Source organism: Bactrocera tryoni, chromosome 5 (assembly GCF_016617805.1).
Source record: "Bactrocera tryoni isolate S06 chromosome 5, CSIRO_BtryS06_freeze2, whole genome shotgun sequence".
Lineage (NCBI taxonomy): Eukaryota > Metazoa > Arthropoda > Insecta > Diptera > Tephritidae > Bactrocera > Bactrocera tryoni.
Window position 1 is genome coordinate 17,177,375 of NC_052503.1, and position 16,047 is coordinate 17,193,421.

Here is a 16,047-nt window from a genome sequence, read left to right on the forward strand (position 1 = left end):
GGTTCCAACAAAGGAACAACTTCTTAGGAAGAAAAGGGCTTAAGCAAAATTTCGGATCAATATCTCCAGAACTGAGGACCCCCGTTCAAGATATAATTATTATATTAAAAGGGCTAGTGCCCATTATTTATGCCGCTTGTCAAAAAGTGGGCCAAGCACAGACAAATCGTAAATCACCAAACCAAAAATTATTTGTAACAAAAATTCATGCCCCATAAAATTTATGTAACCTTCAGCATTTTTTTAAGTATGTATATTATGAGTATATGCGTCAACTTGTCTAAGAAGCACTTGCCTCTCGGGCGATTTTTCAAAATGTCAAACTCAGACCAATTTATAAAATATTTTCATGCACAAAAAAGTGTGTTCAAATTGTACCTGAGAATATGCCAATAATTATTCGAGCACATACATACATATGTACATACATGCATACACACATATGTATGTATGTACGAGTTGGGGACAAATATTTGCCAGCCTTATTCGCATGATTCTCGCACACGAAATTAGATGCGCTGCCCACTAAAAACAGCTGTCCAACAGCGCAGCCGTTTCAACTTCGAATACATAGCTATGTACATATGTATTAGTATGTACGTAAATATGTAAAAATACGTCAAGCGACAACTAGAAATTACAACAAACAATAATAAAAGTCCGCTACACGCTGTTGGCCGCGACAGCTCCGCCGCTAAAGACGACCAACGGCATGAATAAAAGCAAAAACAACTACAAATTAAAGTAAAAATAAAAACTAAATGAATTGCTCAGATTTTTCGCTAACCGCTGACATTATAGAACTTAATTTTCTTTCAAAATGTTTGTATGTATGTGAAACCTTTAGGCAGCCAAGTGTAGCCAGCCGCTGAGTAAAGCTTCGCCGTGCACTTGCCAGCTTCTGTTCCGGCATTTGAAAAACTAACAAAAGCGCAAAAAAAAATAAAAAAATAAAAAATAACAATAAACAATACAAATTTTGAAAACAAATTAGACATATGCAAAAACAACAAAATAAAATAAAATAAAGCACACACAAAATCCCACTCTTGGAGCGGCATGCAGAGCAAATGAGCACCGTGCTCCAAAAGTGGAGCGATCTCACTTAATTGAGAACGCTGCTAGGCTAACAGTGCTAGTATTGCTCACACCACGTCTGCGTTGATCTCACGCCTCTCACAGTTGGGCGCAAATTTGGCGAGAGCGCGCCAAATATCAAACAGTAACTCACGGCAGCGCTGGCAGTAGCTTTTGGGGGGTCGGGTGTTGTCACCTTTTGTTCTCGCCTGGCCAAATATGAGTATGAGTATGTGTGTGTGTTTGCAAATAGTACTTGTACTTGCCTAGTTATCGGTTCCGCATTGCGAGCGTTGTACCGTAGCTTCTTCCTCACAAGGTTCGGAGCAACGGCAAACTGTGCGGCTGCAAAGAGATTTCAGTTAACGCAGATATTTCGAGACATAACGACCGTAGAACGCGACGGCAGAACGCGTTTCATACGAAGCACAAAAATTATTTTTATTTTTTTTTTTGAAATAGTAAAAGGAATAAATTCATAGATACTGCAAAGCATTGACTGTGCAATTGATCTCAACAAAGTGAAGACAGGAACTACTAGAAATGTAATAAAATAGTTTTGAGTGTAAAAATTACAAAAATAAAACAAATAAAAAATAAACAAAAATATTAAAAGCGCTCGGGCAATATTGAAAAGGCAAAAAAAAATATTAAAATAAAATATACAAATTTTTTGTTGATATTTTTTTAATGAAATTTTAAAATTAAAAAATATTTTGTTTTTATTATTTTTTTTATAATTTTTTATAGTTTTTTTTATAGTTTTTTTTTTTTATAGTTTTTTATATATTTTTTTTTCCAACGAATATTTTTCATTATTTTTACCACTCTAATAATAAATATATTTACATAAAGTAGTGCAGCTGCAAAATTATTATATTTTTATTTCAAATTTGTGCGAATTCGCCGCTTGCAATCGGATATCGCGTGGGTGGCCCGCTGAAGAAGCGGCTGGCGGCTGTTGGCAAATCTATTTTCATACATACCTACATACATATGATATTTGTGCGACACTTGGAGGCATTTTGAATTTGATTTATGAGTTTAGATTTTTTCCTTACTATTTTTATGTCACACACACATATGGCTTAGTTACATTTGTGCATCATTTTGCCGGTAGAACTAGAATTGACAAGATCCATGCATAACGGCGAAAAATGTTTGGTACCGTTCAGTAGTGCATTCGATGCTGAGGAAGGTGCATAAAGTGCTTAGATAACTCACAAGAATATTTACTATTGGAATTACAGTTAGCGAGTTTTAAAGCGAGTGCAATAATTAAACAAAAAATTATATAATATGAAAAATAAAAATATAAATAATATAACATACTAAAAAAAAATTAAATTAAATAATATAATATATTAAAAAAAATAATTAAAATGTTTAGTAAAATATAAAAATAAGAGCAGATATAAAATATTAAAAAATTTAGTTATTTTCGAAATGAAAAATTAATTATAAAATTTTCAAAAATAAAAATTAAAAAAAGCGACTCAAAAAATACTAAAAACTTACTATAAACTTTTCTAAAAAAATTTAAAAAAAAATAAGGGAAAAAAATTTTATGAAAAATTTGTAGTTTTTGAGATATTAATGAGAAAAAAATGTTCATAAAAAATTTGTATTTTTCCTTTATATAAATAAAAAAAATATATGCATAAATATCTACTTTGCGTAAATATATTTACTGTTAGTAAAAATAATGCAAAATATTTTTTGGAAAAAAGTATAAAAAATTAAGAACAAATTAAAAAAGAATTGTATATTTCGTTTTAAAAATAAAAAAAAAAATATTTATATAAATATATAACTAAATAAATATATCATATATACAAAACAAAGTATATAAAAATAAAAACCTTATAAAATATAATAGTATGCCAATATAAAATTCTCTTTATAATAAAAATTGAATGCTTAAAAATCAAAAATCACGAAAATTTGCCACAAATAATTAAAAAAAAATTAAGAAATCTATTTATATACAGATGTGTCTAATTTTATCGCATTCACTACGTATCACAATAATAAAAATAATATATTTGTAATACTTTGACATTGTTTATATTAAAAGTTGATATCACTATACTTAGACAAGTGTTGCGATTAGCTGATTAGAAAAACAAATTATGTATTTCAAAAGAAAATGAGTTGACAAGAAAATTAATTAAACAATATTGCAAACATAATAAAAACAGATTTTTTAAATAATTTATTTATTTACAATCTATCAGTACGACATTAAGTAAATTAGATGAAAAATTTAATATTATAACAGAAATCAACTATTTGTGTGAGAATAGCTATTATCCAAATTCTAAAAAAAATATGTATGTAGATAAAACTTTCTATGAAAAGCAATAAATCAAATAAAAAAAAAACGAATGAAAAATAATAACATCAAATAAAAGAGAAAATACTAATACTAAAATGTAATTTTGAAAAAATAAAGTAAATTTCAATAAAGTAAAGTAAAGAAAATTTTAATAAAATATAAAGTAATACAATTATAAAAATAAATAAATTGTTGATTAATTAACAATTAAAATTATAATTAAATGAAATTATTACAACAAGCAAAAACGTTAACTTCGGTTGCATTTAAGCTATAATACCCTTAACAAATAGACTAAAACTTAATTTCAATCAGTCAATTTGTATGGTAGCTATATGCTATAGTGGTCCGATCCAAACTATTTCTTTGGAAATTGTAGCATTGCGTTGGAAAATAGTCCATGACAAATTTGGTGAAGATATCTTGTCAAATAAAAAAGTTTTCCATACAAGAACTTGATTTTTATCCATCAGTTTGTATGACAGCTATATGCTATAGTGCACCGATATCGGCGCTTTCAACAAATGAGTAGCACTTTAGGGAGAAAAGAACGTTAACGAAATTTCAGATAGATATTTCAAAAACTGAGGGACTATTTAACGTATATACAGGCGGCCGGATATGAGCAAATCAATGGGTTATGAATCAAAATCAAATTGCATGAATCAATGACAATAATAATAAGACAATAAAATAAGCTATAAAACTAAATTAGTTGACTATATATCAAATATATTTTTTGCCTCAATATTGCACAGCGCGATTTTATATTAAATAAAATTATTACGCATAAAATAGATAACCGATACATGTGAACAAAAGAATAAATAAATGTATGTGCACAAATGTGCAATTATTGTGAAAAAGATTTTTATTATATATGTACATACAGATGTATATGTCAGCAAGTAACGGAAGACAAACTGATATCAACAGTGAACAACGATAAAAAAAATAGAAAATTAAAAAATAAAAGAAATAAAATAAAATAAATATAAAAATTAAAATAAAAAGATTTAAAAAAAATAATGTAAAAAATTAAAATGAAACGAAAAAAATAAATAAAAATAAATCGACTGAAATACTATATATTTAATAAGTATATTTAATATCAACAGTAAACAACTATAAAAAAATTAAAAAATTAAGAAACAAATAAAGTAAAAAAAAAAAAAAATTAAAATAATAAACATTTAAATGAAACGTGAAATAATAAATAAAAATTAATCGACAGAAAAATTATATATACTTAAAAAATATATTTAAATTGTAATAAGTAATAACTACTGAATTTAAAATTTTAAAATTCAATTTATAATTTGACTGCTACCGATATATTTCATAAAAAAATAAAATAATACTGAAGTAATACTTATTTATAAGTATATAACACAAATGTGTGGATAATAAATAAAAATGCTGAATCTACCAAAAATATTTATAATATTTAAGCGTTCAGGTCAACCATGGAAACAGACATATAAGTGAAAGAGTTATTTCTCTGTATTCCGTCTCCAAGACGGTCGGGTCTGCGTAACCGGAAGGGACTCGGACTTTTATCCGGCCAAGGACTGTCAACTGGGTGGAATTTTGCCGCTACAACAATAACATATCTCTCTGCATTCGTTTAAGATATTAATTTTTCTCTGACAAACCCTGATCACTTCATATTTCCACTTTCTTTAAGGTGTAGACAAAGAAAAAATTAGAATATATGTGCATATGTCTTTGTACTTCTGTGGAAATGTCATCGAGTTGAGTATGAGTATACATAAATTCTTATTTAAGAAAAAATTTTGCCAAATTATCTTTCTGGCCCAGTGTAAATATTGAGAGGTTTCGCCCTCCGAAAAGTTCTTTCAATATTTATAGGTGTTCAAACTAGACACTGCCCAATCGGGATTTAATCAGTAAGATTTAAAATTAGTTGCATAAATTGCTTGCAAAATAAAGAGATAAAATTATCTCAACACTTTCTTCCCAATGTCGCGCCATTTCCAAAACAAGCCTGAAACACCTTGGATCTCACACCTTTAGACATCCAAGTGAAATACCGAAAATAGAAATAAAGTAAATAAAAGCAAATAGTATATACATATAGTATACATAGAAAATAGTAAGAAAGTGTGTTATATTCAAGGCGCTTTGTCGAGAGTTTATATCCAATAAGAGGAATCAAAAGTCTGGCTTCACACTCTCGCCTTCGTGGAAGTTCAACCATCTAACCTAAGCTAACCTGATATAAAATTAATAAAATAAAACTAATCGATAAGATTTAGGGTTTTTGTTAGAAGCTATAAGAAGAAGAAGGTCGGCAACATAGTGTTATGTAGGAACCACAATATTCAAGAGAGAAAAAGTGGAATAACGAATGATCTGATACACTTGGATCGTCAATTTAGAAGAACAAGATAAAAAAATGGAGATAAAGAATTGTAGTAGAATGAAAAATAATAAAAAAATGAATAAAATGAAAGCTAAATGAGCTACTAAATGAATAAATAAATTGAAATATGTATTGAATCAAACATTTTAAATAAAATCAATAATAAATCAATTAATATTATATAAATCAACTTCCAGTCTCCTAACACACCTTCAAAAAAAATATATAAAAAAATAAATTAATTAAAAATAAAATAAAAATAAATAATAAAAACAACAACAACAAAAAATACTGGTGCACAAGCAATTCGTTTCTCGTTTGCCAGTGTGGACAATCGAACAGTTTAAGTGATTAACAAAAACAACAACAACATAAAACCAAAAAATAATTTCAAAAATTTTATTTCAGTATTAAAGACGTATAAGAAATACTAAATGTGAATAAAGAACAGTGCAGAAGAACTGAGACTTTGTGATTTACATAAAAAGCGCTTGTGATAAAAACAAAAATAAAAAATTTATACTAAGAAACCATTTCTTACCGAATCAAAAGACTTGAAAACACTTCAAAAATCGAAACCAACTTGTATCCAACGAACATACACACAGTAATTAGCAATGGATATTGATTACCTCGCCTACCTGGAGACCTTTTGGGCCTACTTCCCCTACCTCTTCTACAGCTTTGTCTTCCTCACGCTCATACCGAAATCGCTGCGCCGCATCAAAACTTTCGCCGACGCCGACTACGAAGCCAATCGTCACAAATACCATCGCTGCTATGCGCCCGACATCTGCTGTCACACAATGGGCGAAGCGCTGCCCAAGCCGAAGCCACGCAAAGCCGTAACACGCGTCTACCCGAAACGACACAGCACGGCGGGCACCACCAACACCGAAGCATACTACGGCAGTAAACAGGACGCGACGCCGACAGTCAATCACATTAAAAGACAAGTAGAACCGGCGTCCATACAAACCAACACGCATGTCAATCAAATTGCGAAAATGTTCGAGAATGTGCCAACGGTGACGGTGTCACCCGCGCTGTTGGGCAAGAAAATCAACCGCGTCACACCAACCATACAATCGCTGGATGAACCCACCAGCGTCATTGAAGACGTCACGCATGCATCGCCACCAACACCAAAGTCAACGCTGAATGCATCGCGCCTGTCGCAGCTCCTCTCACAGGAGCAACTGGAGAATTCGCTGAGTTTGTTGCAAGAGACAAACACGGATGAAGAACAGAATTGCTGGCGCGATTCACCGCCGCGACGCACAAAACGCCGCGCCGATGCGCCCACCGCGCTGCACTACAACGGCGCCGGCACATCTACAACGCCATCAACCGCCTCGCCAGTCGCCTCGTCACCACCCTCCGACTCACCGCCACTATCCGCCTCGCCGCTCGCCTCATCGCCGGTGCTCTTCCGTCCGCAACTGAGTATGAAATCCAGTTTGGAGGACATTTTCGCCGCCATCGCGCGCAACGCGGAGAAAACTGAGAATTTCATCTATGCCGGCTGCAAGTCGCTGTCGCCCGTCACCTCCATCGATGACATACTGTCGCAGCGTCGTCTGTCGCGTCCGCTCTCGGCGTACTCGATCAGCGATCTGTTGAATGAGGAGAGCAGCAACGCAGCCATGGATGAGGCGCGCGTGGAGAACTTTCTGTCAGTGCTGAACAAGACTTGAACGCGGCGCAAGCGCTAGTGCAAGTGCCAGCGCGCAACAGTTGGCGCGTTCACCATTAGCATACTTGTATGTGTAAATGTGTGCGTATATGTGTGCCGTATTGAAGTATATTTCGTGTGGTTGGGGCTGTGAAGTAGTTTATGCAATCAAGGATGGGTGTGTACTTTTAGTTAGCATGTGCTAGCTTTCTGCGCGCGCGCATGCATTTGTGTGTGTATGTATGCGTAGTTTACTGTAATATAAACCGTATGTGCATTAGCCTTAAGTTATATAGCGTTGAAAAAGTTGACAGCCAGCGTTTAGTAGTCGCGTCGCAGTGAAATGTCAAAGTGCCATGCAAGCAACGCCTCAGCAACAACAACAACAAAAATAAAAATATGTATAAAAAACAGCAAAAGCTGCCGCTTCATACATACTTACATAGTTTGAGTTATGTGCATTGCCAGCGCGCGCCCGGCTGGCAAGCGCTCCGGCGACAGCTGCAGCTGCAGCTGTGCCAGTGATGAGTCAGCGCGGCCAAAGCGCACGTCAGTCACAAGTCAGCGCCTAAGTTTGCGGAATTCGAAAATGAAAAGAAGTTTCAAAGGAAAAAATAAATAAAAAAAATGATTTTCTTCTTTAATATTTTTCTATGCAAAGCGCTTAGTTGTTGTTGTTGTAGTGTAGTGTGTGCAGCATCCAGTAGGAAACAAAACTGTGAATATCCAATTAATTTTTATGACTTTATTATTGTGTAACGCTTTGTACGCGCATAAATTGTAGTTTTTATTGCTCACACTGCTGTTACACGACTATTTAAATGATTACAGTTACAAGTTGCAGTGTATGTATGTATGTGTATATGACTTATTAAAAACTACATACAAACACATGCATATACATATAATAATTTCAATCACTGCACAAATAATTTCAAATCACAAAGTAAAAACAAAAACAAAAACGAAAAAATAAAAAATCCAACAACAGCAATTGAGCAGTTATTTACTAGTAACTACTTGACTAGTAAGCCAATAAATGCAGGAAGCAAGTCTTCTGCTTGTCTCAAGTCTTATCTAAGTATAATTATCTGTCAACTTAAAGCATTAAACTGTAGTCCATCTAATGCCTTGTCATTACTTTTACTTTAGCCTCGTTTACCCTCGTGTAAGCCACGCTAAGCGGCGCTGCATTTGTGCAATTGCCGCTGAATTTAAATAAATATGCTTATTAAAATTGTATTTGTTGTAAATGTTTGAGTATGAGCTGTACTTATTATGTAATATTTATATGAATTATGCAAATAGCTGAACTATCTATTAAAATACATATGTATGTATGTACATCCTTACATATACATATGTAGATGGAATGGCATAGATTACATTGCAGTTGTGACGCCTCTTTATTGCTAGTTTTGTACACACGTACGTATGTATGTATGTATGTATTTATATATTTTATTTTAAACGAAACTTTAATGCCAGTATCTCACGAACGACTAATACACCTGTATGTATAACGTTAACGATTGTATATATTATTTTTTTTAAGTATTAACAAATGTATGAAGTGCAAATAATTGAAAAATAAAACGAACTTTGCTTTTGCTATTTTTAGCAACATTACTAAGTGGTTTTAATTTAGTTTATTTTTTCTGCCAATTTGTTATTTTTAAGTTTTTTTATTATTTAAGATTTTTTATTTGTTATTGTATTTATTTTTTGATTTATTTTTTTATTTTTTATAAATTTAAAATTTTTTATTTATTTTATTATTTTTTTTATTTTATTATACATTTTTATTATATTTTTTTTTAAATTTTTTATGTTATTTTTTTTTTTTATTTATTTTTTTTAAAATTTGTTACTGAATTTTTTTAAATTTTTTTTTTGGAAATTTTGTTATTGAAATTTTAAAATTTTTTTTTTTTGGAAATTTGTTATTGAAAAAATTGTTTTTTCATTTTTTTACAAACATTTTTAATTTTGTAATACGAAAAGTTAGTGTTAGGGCGAGATTAATTTTCCGAAAACAGATATTTTTGTTAAAAAAAATATTAAAATTTTTAATTTCATACTTTTACTCATGATATTATTAGTTTTAGAGCAAATGTTATTGGCGAAAGTTGAAGTTGTGATTGAGAAAAATACAGGGTTTTCCAATAAGAGTGATATGATTTCTTTTTAAACAAAAAAAGAAAAACACTAATTGTTAAGGAATTTCAAGTCTAGGGAATACTACTAACTGGTCACTGTCTTGTGGCGGCACACGCCCGAGGTATACATATGTATATGGGGCTGACACATCGAAAAGACTGCAAGAAATAAGTAGAGCAAGGCACCAGGGAAACAATAGAGCATCTCTTGTGCACTTGTTTCGCATTGGCAAGACTACGTTGTAAGCATCTAGGTTGCCCACGGTATGATACACTGGAGGAAATACCGATAGTGAAGCCCCAGAATCTGTTAAAATTCGCATCAAGCGCAGGCATCCTAAAGGATGACTACTCCTCTTGGATCTAGGAACTGAACTCCAGTTTACCAGATTACCCCAATTTAATCAAGAAAAATTCAAATATTTTTTTCATTTAATGTAAAGTACAATCCATACTTTATGTTCTGAATATATAATCATTAAAATAGATGTCACGACTTCCTTTACAGAAACGAATTCGATGAACCCAATTTTCGAGTATTTTTTCCACTAAATCAAGTCATATGTCATAAATAACATGTACAATATTGACTTCTAAAGCTTGAAAAGAGTCTGGTTAATTGCTAAGAACAAATGATTTCAAATAACCACACAAGAAGTAGTCTAATGGTGTCAAATCACAGTTTCTTGGTGGCCATTCAATGTCACAATTTCTTGAAATAATCGAATCTCCAAACCTTCCTCACAATAATTCGGTTCTTGTACGTGCTGTGTGGCACGTAGCCCCGTCTTGTTGGATCGGATGTTGTCAAGATAAACTACTTTCAAATGCGATCATAAAAGTCGGTTATCATGGATATATACCGCTCTCAATTGACAGTAACGTAGTCACAAGCATCATTTCGAAAGAAGTACGGACCGATGATTCCACTAGACCAAAAACAACACCAAACAGTCAATTTAAGTGAATGTAATGGTTGTCTTGAATAATTTGTGAATTTTCTTCGCACCAAAATCGACAGTTTTGTTTATTTAGCGCACCACTCAGATGAAAGTGAACCTCAACGGAGAAGATAATTTTTTTTTTTTTTAAATCGTTATCGTTTTCAATTTGTTCCAAAGCTTAATCAGCAAATTCATGCCGTTTATGGTGATCCAAGGTCTTCAGTTCTTGAGTTAGAACAATTTTATACGGTTGCAATCATGACATACTAAAAATAACCGAAATAACACTTAGAAATCATATCATCCCTATGGGTTAATCCGGTATTTGATATTGGTAAGGTAGAAGGTGTATCTTAAAATATATCAGAAAGCTTATAAATTTCTACTTTAAGGGCCACCCCAATGCGCCAATCTAAATAAAGTGGTTTTTAGGAATTTGAAAAAAAAAAAATAAATTATAAATCTTTAAAAATAAAATAGTTACAATACTAAAACTGGCTTTCTGTAAACTATAAACAATTTCGGAATGATGTGTGCTTAGTTTTAGTTGCTAAGCTAACCTCAAAGTGCAGGCCAGTAGTTCTCTTAAGTCATCAGTATCGATAAGCATTTTGCATTCGTGAAACAATTACAGAGAAAAACCACGTGTCATGCGATTCCAGCAGCGAAACTGTAGTTATAAGGACTACTGGCAAGATAAAAGCAATAATTTATCTTTCTGCAAGTCCCTAATAAGTTTTTAATCTAAGCACTCGTTCAGCAGTTCATTCCATTTTGTTGCCATTACTCTGGGATCACGAATGATCAGTGTCCATTGCTCTAAGAGACGGCGATATAATTGAGCTGTTGTAAAGTCGCGAGGTCACGAAAAATTCCACATGGACAGATAGAACGAATTGCTATCCATGAATGTGGGTGTTATGCCCAGAACTCCTAGGTATGGATCAAAAGGCCGTCGCATATTGAAAAGAATGCATAGAGCCTGTCACAAATTTATTGTGGCGGCTAATATCAATTCCAAGCAATTCGATGGATTCGTAAAAGGCTTGGCAACTCAGGTGCTTTAACTATAGTTTGGCGAAAACTGGACAACGAAGGAGAAAGTGCCTAGATTTATGTACTTTAGACAACAACATCGCCTGAATACTTGTATATATATACATACATATGTATGTATATTGACAGCTTATCTTACTTCTAATGTGAATATGAAATGGACCTTCAACTACCCAAAATTCGATCTCGTTCTTTCCTTTTCATGCTCTCTTATTCTATTGAACTTTTCGTCAAGACGCTGTTTCCTCAATTTTAAGGCTCATTAAATAGATTGCAGTGCTTTGATAGATTTTAACTGTTCTCTATTTTTACTACACATTCTAAGAAATCACTCTTCTAGATAGTCACGCACACTTTCCCACTTCTATATAAGTACATATGTATGTATAGTTTGTCTCTGAGTGTTGGCTTGTGTTTGAGTGCACTCAATTCAAAATTATCTTTCATATTTCTTCAATTGACGCAAATTAATTTATTTAAAGTGTGTACGCTATGAGCTAATAGCATCATAAATAATAACAAATTGAGCGGAAAACATTTTTATATAAATAACATGTACATAGGTATACATATGTGTATGTACATATATATTTAGTGCAAGAAAAGCGAATTTTGAAGAAAATATTCTTAATTGAAGGCACTCCTATGTACCGCTATAAAAACATATACTTGCATTAGGGTGGTTTGATATTTTGCTCGAGTTATAGCTGAATTTGTAAGTAATGCATTGCATTGTACATATTATCAATACAGTCGTGGCATATATCGCTATGTATGTACTAAATATACAAATATGCCAATTAAAGTGCTGACCTAAATTTAGGAAGACGCTTGCATTTAAATGTGCGTGGTTGCCAAATATATTTTTTTTTTATTAATAGCAGCGGCATATAGAATACTTGTTATCTCTTCTCATTTGAGAAAAACTGGAAACTGGCTTTAAAAAGTTATTGAAATTTTGATGAAAAAAAAAATTAATTAATATCCAGTTTTTGTTAGAATTTAATTTCTTTCAAAGTTCAAATCCGCCGATGATATGCAATTCTCAATTGTTTTTGAAAAAATTTACTCTCGGCACCATTCATAAAACTTATTTTCAATAAAATATAAGAATATGCGCGTACTGTCATCTCTTAGGCAGATTTTCACTAAGTTGGTTAGCTAGTCAGGTTAAGTTAATTTAGTTTAGGTTAAGAGGTCGAGGTAACAGAAATCTTACTTGAACAGCTAATGCTGCGGTCCTTTATGGTACCTAACACTCCTATAATATATATCATAAGACCCTTATAAATCGACATAGCGCTTTAAGTCTTGTTTAAGCTTTGTTTTATGGTTCGTCGAAGGTCAGCTTTTCGAGATGTCTCCACCTCAAACTTGCAAAGGCGGCACAGTGAAGGAGAAAGTGCTTGAATGTCTCCGCTTCACTTTCATCAATACATATGTATTTAACAACTTGCATCTTGATCGCTGGTATTGCCGCTCTGCTGTCGTAGTGAATACTTACCTGCCTGAAATCGGCTACACTCCGAAGCACTACGTCTACTGCCACCTTTATAGCAACCACTTTTGCCTGAAAACACTAAAGCGATGCAAGCTTGACGATAAGCTCCTTACAGAAAACTCAACCTTCAATCTTCCCACCTAACTCCGAGCCGTCTTTGGAAAAGCTCACTGTGCCTCTTTTCCAGCGACTTATCCCGGTCTACATATCCCTCGTCGGTACATGAGCAAAGAGAAAGTCATCACGAGTAGTCACTGCGACGCAGTTGTCCATACCACAGATATTTGAATTGAATGTGAGACTATAACTCAACGAGCGCATCCACAATACCACGGATAATTGCGATTGAGCCATTGGTTGCCTAACTAAAATGTCTAAGAGCTATCGATGCTTTTTGGCTTTGGTCACCGAATCGGCTTTTTAACATAACCTAACCTACTTGTTTAATAAATAGTACACTATAAAAAAAACAAAGAGTATTCAGAACGAGCTTCAAACCTGAAGGATATTTTCGAAGTGCCAGCGAGTAGCCTAAAGAATAAAATCAAGACACCCGCCAATAAAATTTAGCATCAATCGGAGGTGTGAACGACTCTATTGTCCAATTTAGACGTCAATGGCGCAATCCAATTTTATTCCTGCGAGTTTATAATTTTTAGCAAGTCATTTAGCGCTCTCCATATACGCCCATATACAGATAAAGTTGGCTGGCGCCTTTGTGCAATTAATTTTCCACTTTGCATTTTCGATGTGCGTTGCCGCATGATTTGCAAATATTTATGTAAATATGTATGAGTCGTTGTTTGCATTTGTGCGCTTTCCCCTCTTTGACTTTTATTTTGTTATTCTGACGGTTAAGCCACGCCAGCAAATCGCGGCTTAGCACTTTGAACGCGCGGATATTGCAAAATGCAAATATCGACAAAAATGCACAGAACCACAGGCATATGTATGTGTGTGTGTGTGTATAAATGCACGATAAGTTCCATAAACAAATTCATAAAGAGATATATCTTGCTTGTCTGTCTGTCTGTTTTTGTTGTTGTAGGCTGTCAGTGCAAAAGCCAATGAACTTTAACTTCAACTTGTTGCATGCCGCCAGCTCGTAGGCGAAACGCACACATACACAAACACACATTTATACATATATACATTTATTTATGTTCCGTACTTAGCATGCATACATACATACATACATACATACAAACAGATATGTTTGTGCATATTCACATATCATTGAGCAAATAATCATAAGCAAATAAAGCGCGCGCATTCGACGCAGCAACAAAACCAACAAAGCGACACACAGCAATTGCAAGCAATTCATAAACAAGCAGGCAAAATGAATTGAAGTTATAGAACAGATAATAAAAACGAAAACGAAAAAAAATGTTAAATTATATGAAATGCAATGCAGCGAGTAATCAAGCAGTCAAAGCGTCAATCAGCCAGGCCAGCCAACTAGGCAGTTACTTTGCTTGCCAACTAAACGTCCAATCATGTGTGGGCATGAATGTGTGTGGTGTGTGTCTACTTCACACACACACATGCGCGCATAAATAACTCGCGCTGAGGCTTTTGGGTCGCCACTGACAGCGGGTCCACATTGGCTGCGGTTGTGCCATGTTGTCAATTAATTCAACCCAATTTACGTACTCCACCGTCAACTTCACTTCACTGTCGAGTCGAGTGCGGCAGCAGTGATAAAAAGGGCTTGTTGTGCGCATACATACTCCTACTTATGTACATATGTACATGCATACATAGTTACTGATGTGTGCAGTTATTTTTTACGTTGCGATTGAGTGCGAGCTGGTTACTTCCCTTTTATCTGCATTTAAAATTCTTGGAGCACCATACTTACAAAGTACTCACAAATATACACACAGCTTCATATACTTATGTACATAAATATGCGAAATAAAACTTTGAACTTTCCTCTTGACAAATTAGTCATGCAAAATGACTTTTAGAGTTGCTTAGATGCCTTTGTAATTATACTTAATTAGGCGATGCGTATATATTGGTTAGTCGAAAAAGTCTTTTCGTATAGCTAATAAAATTTTTACTTATTTTTTATATTTATAATAATAAATAAATAAACAAATATGAATGTATGTACCATTTTGGTCAGCCACTTTTTGCCATAGACATTTTTCCATCAGTTAAAAAAAATTAAACTTCACAAATTTCATTGATGGCTTGCGTGGCATTCTTCCCTTTTCTATACAAAAATTTCAAAATATTGCGATTTCTTCATTATTTTCACTCATTTTTGAACAGCTGTAACTTTTCTTCAACTTCCCCAAATTTAATTTTTTTTTTTTGTTAAATGAAGCTCGAAATCTCACCTTTCCAACATTATATAGTATGACACAATGTGATTGGTAGCATGGAGATATACGACTGACAAACTACGAAAATACTTTTTCGACTATCCAATATTATAAATGTTTCATCATAAAAATCTAAATTTTTTTATTGCTTACGATTTACTGCATGATATTACAGATGTACATATAAATATGTAGCTTAAAATTGTCAGCTTCCGATTTCAGATATAACTTACATATATTAGGTTGTCAAAAAAGTCTTGCGGTATTTTCGCTAGTTGTCGCTGAAAGCGCGTAGTTCTAGTTTTATTCGTCGTATCGGCTCATGCTATAACTTTTTGGAAAGCTTATTTCACGCGCTAACACGTGTTTGATTGTCGTTTTTTTTAAGTCGTTCGTGAGTTATAGCGTCGCAAACATGGAGCAAAATAAAAAGAAAATACCTCATCTTTTACAGTACTACTACGATAAAGGAGCATGACCCGATGCGACGAATAAAACTAGAACTAAGTACGCGCTTTCAGCGCCAACTTGCGAAAATACCGCAAGACTTTTTTGGCAACCTATTATAATAGTAT

The 16,047-nt window shown here is 33.2% G+C and overlaps 2 protein-coding genes across 4 annotated transcripts in view; both read left to right on the top strand.

Moving 5' to 3' along the window:
* Positions 1-16,047, top strand: part of LOC120777510 (supervillin-like) — a 199,147-nt gene that overhangs the window by 164,303 nt on the left and 18,797 nt on the right. The gene's annotated exons all lie outside the window — the stretch shown is intronic.
* LOC120777514 lies at positions 1,387-8,328 on the top strand. Of its 2 annotated transcripts, none has more exons than XM_040108881.1 (2): positions 1,387-1,622; positions 6,210-8,328. In XM_040108881.1, exon 2 carries the CDS (start codon positions 6,419-6,421, stop codon positions 7,496-7,498), a length of 1,080 nt encoding a protein of 359 aa, XP_039964815.1. In that variant the 5' UTR covers positions 1,387-1,622; positions 6,210-6,418; the 3' UTR covers positions 7,499-8,328. The 2 variants fall into 2 exon arrangements, with proteins under 2 accessions (XP_039964815.1, XP_039964817.1); XM_040108883.1 differs by lacking the exon at positions 1,387-1,622 and adding an exon at positions 4,214-4,248.

Excerpts from the sequence above, each read along its gene's own strand:
- LOC120777514 (XM_040108881.1), top strand. The coding sequence starts at position 6,419 with ATGGATATTGATTACCTCGCCTACCTGGAGACCTTTTGGGCCTACTTC.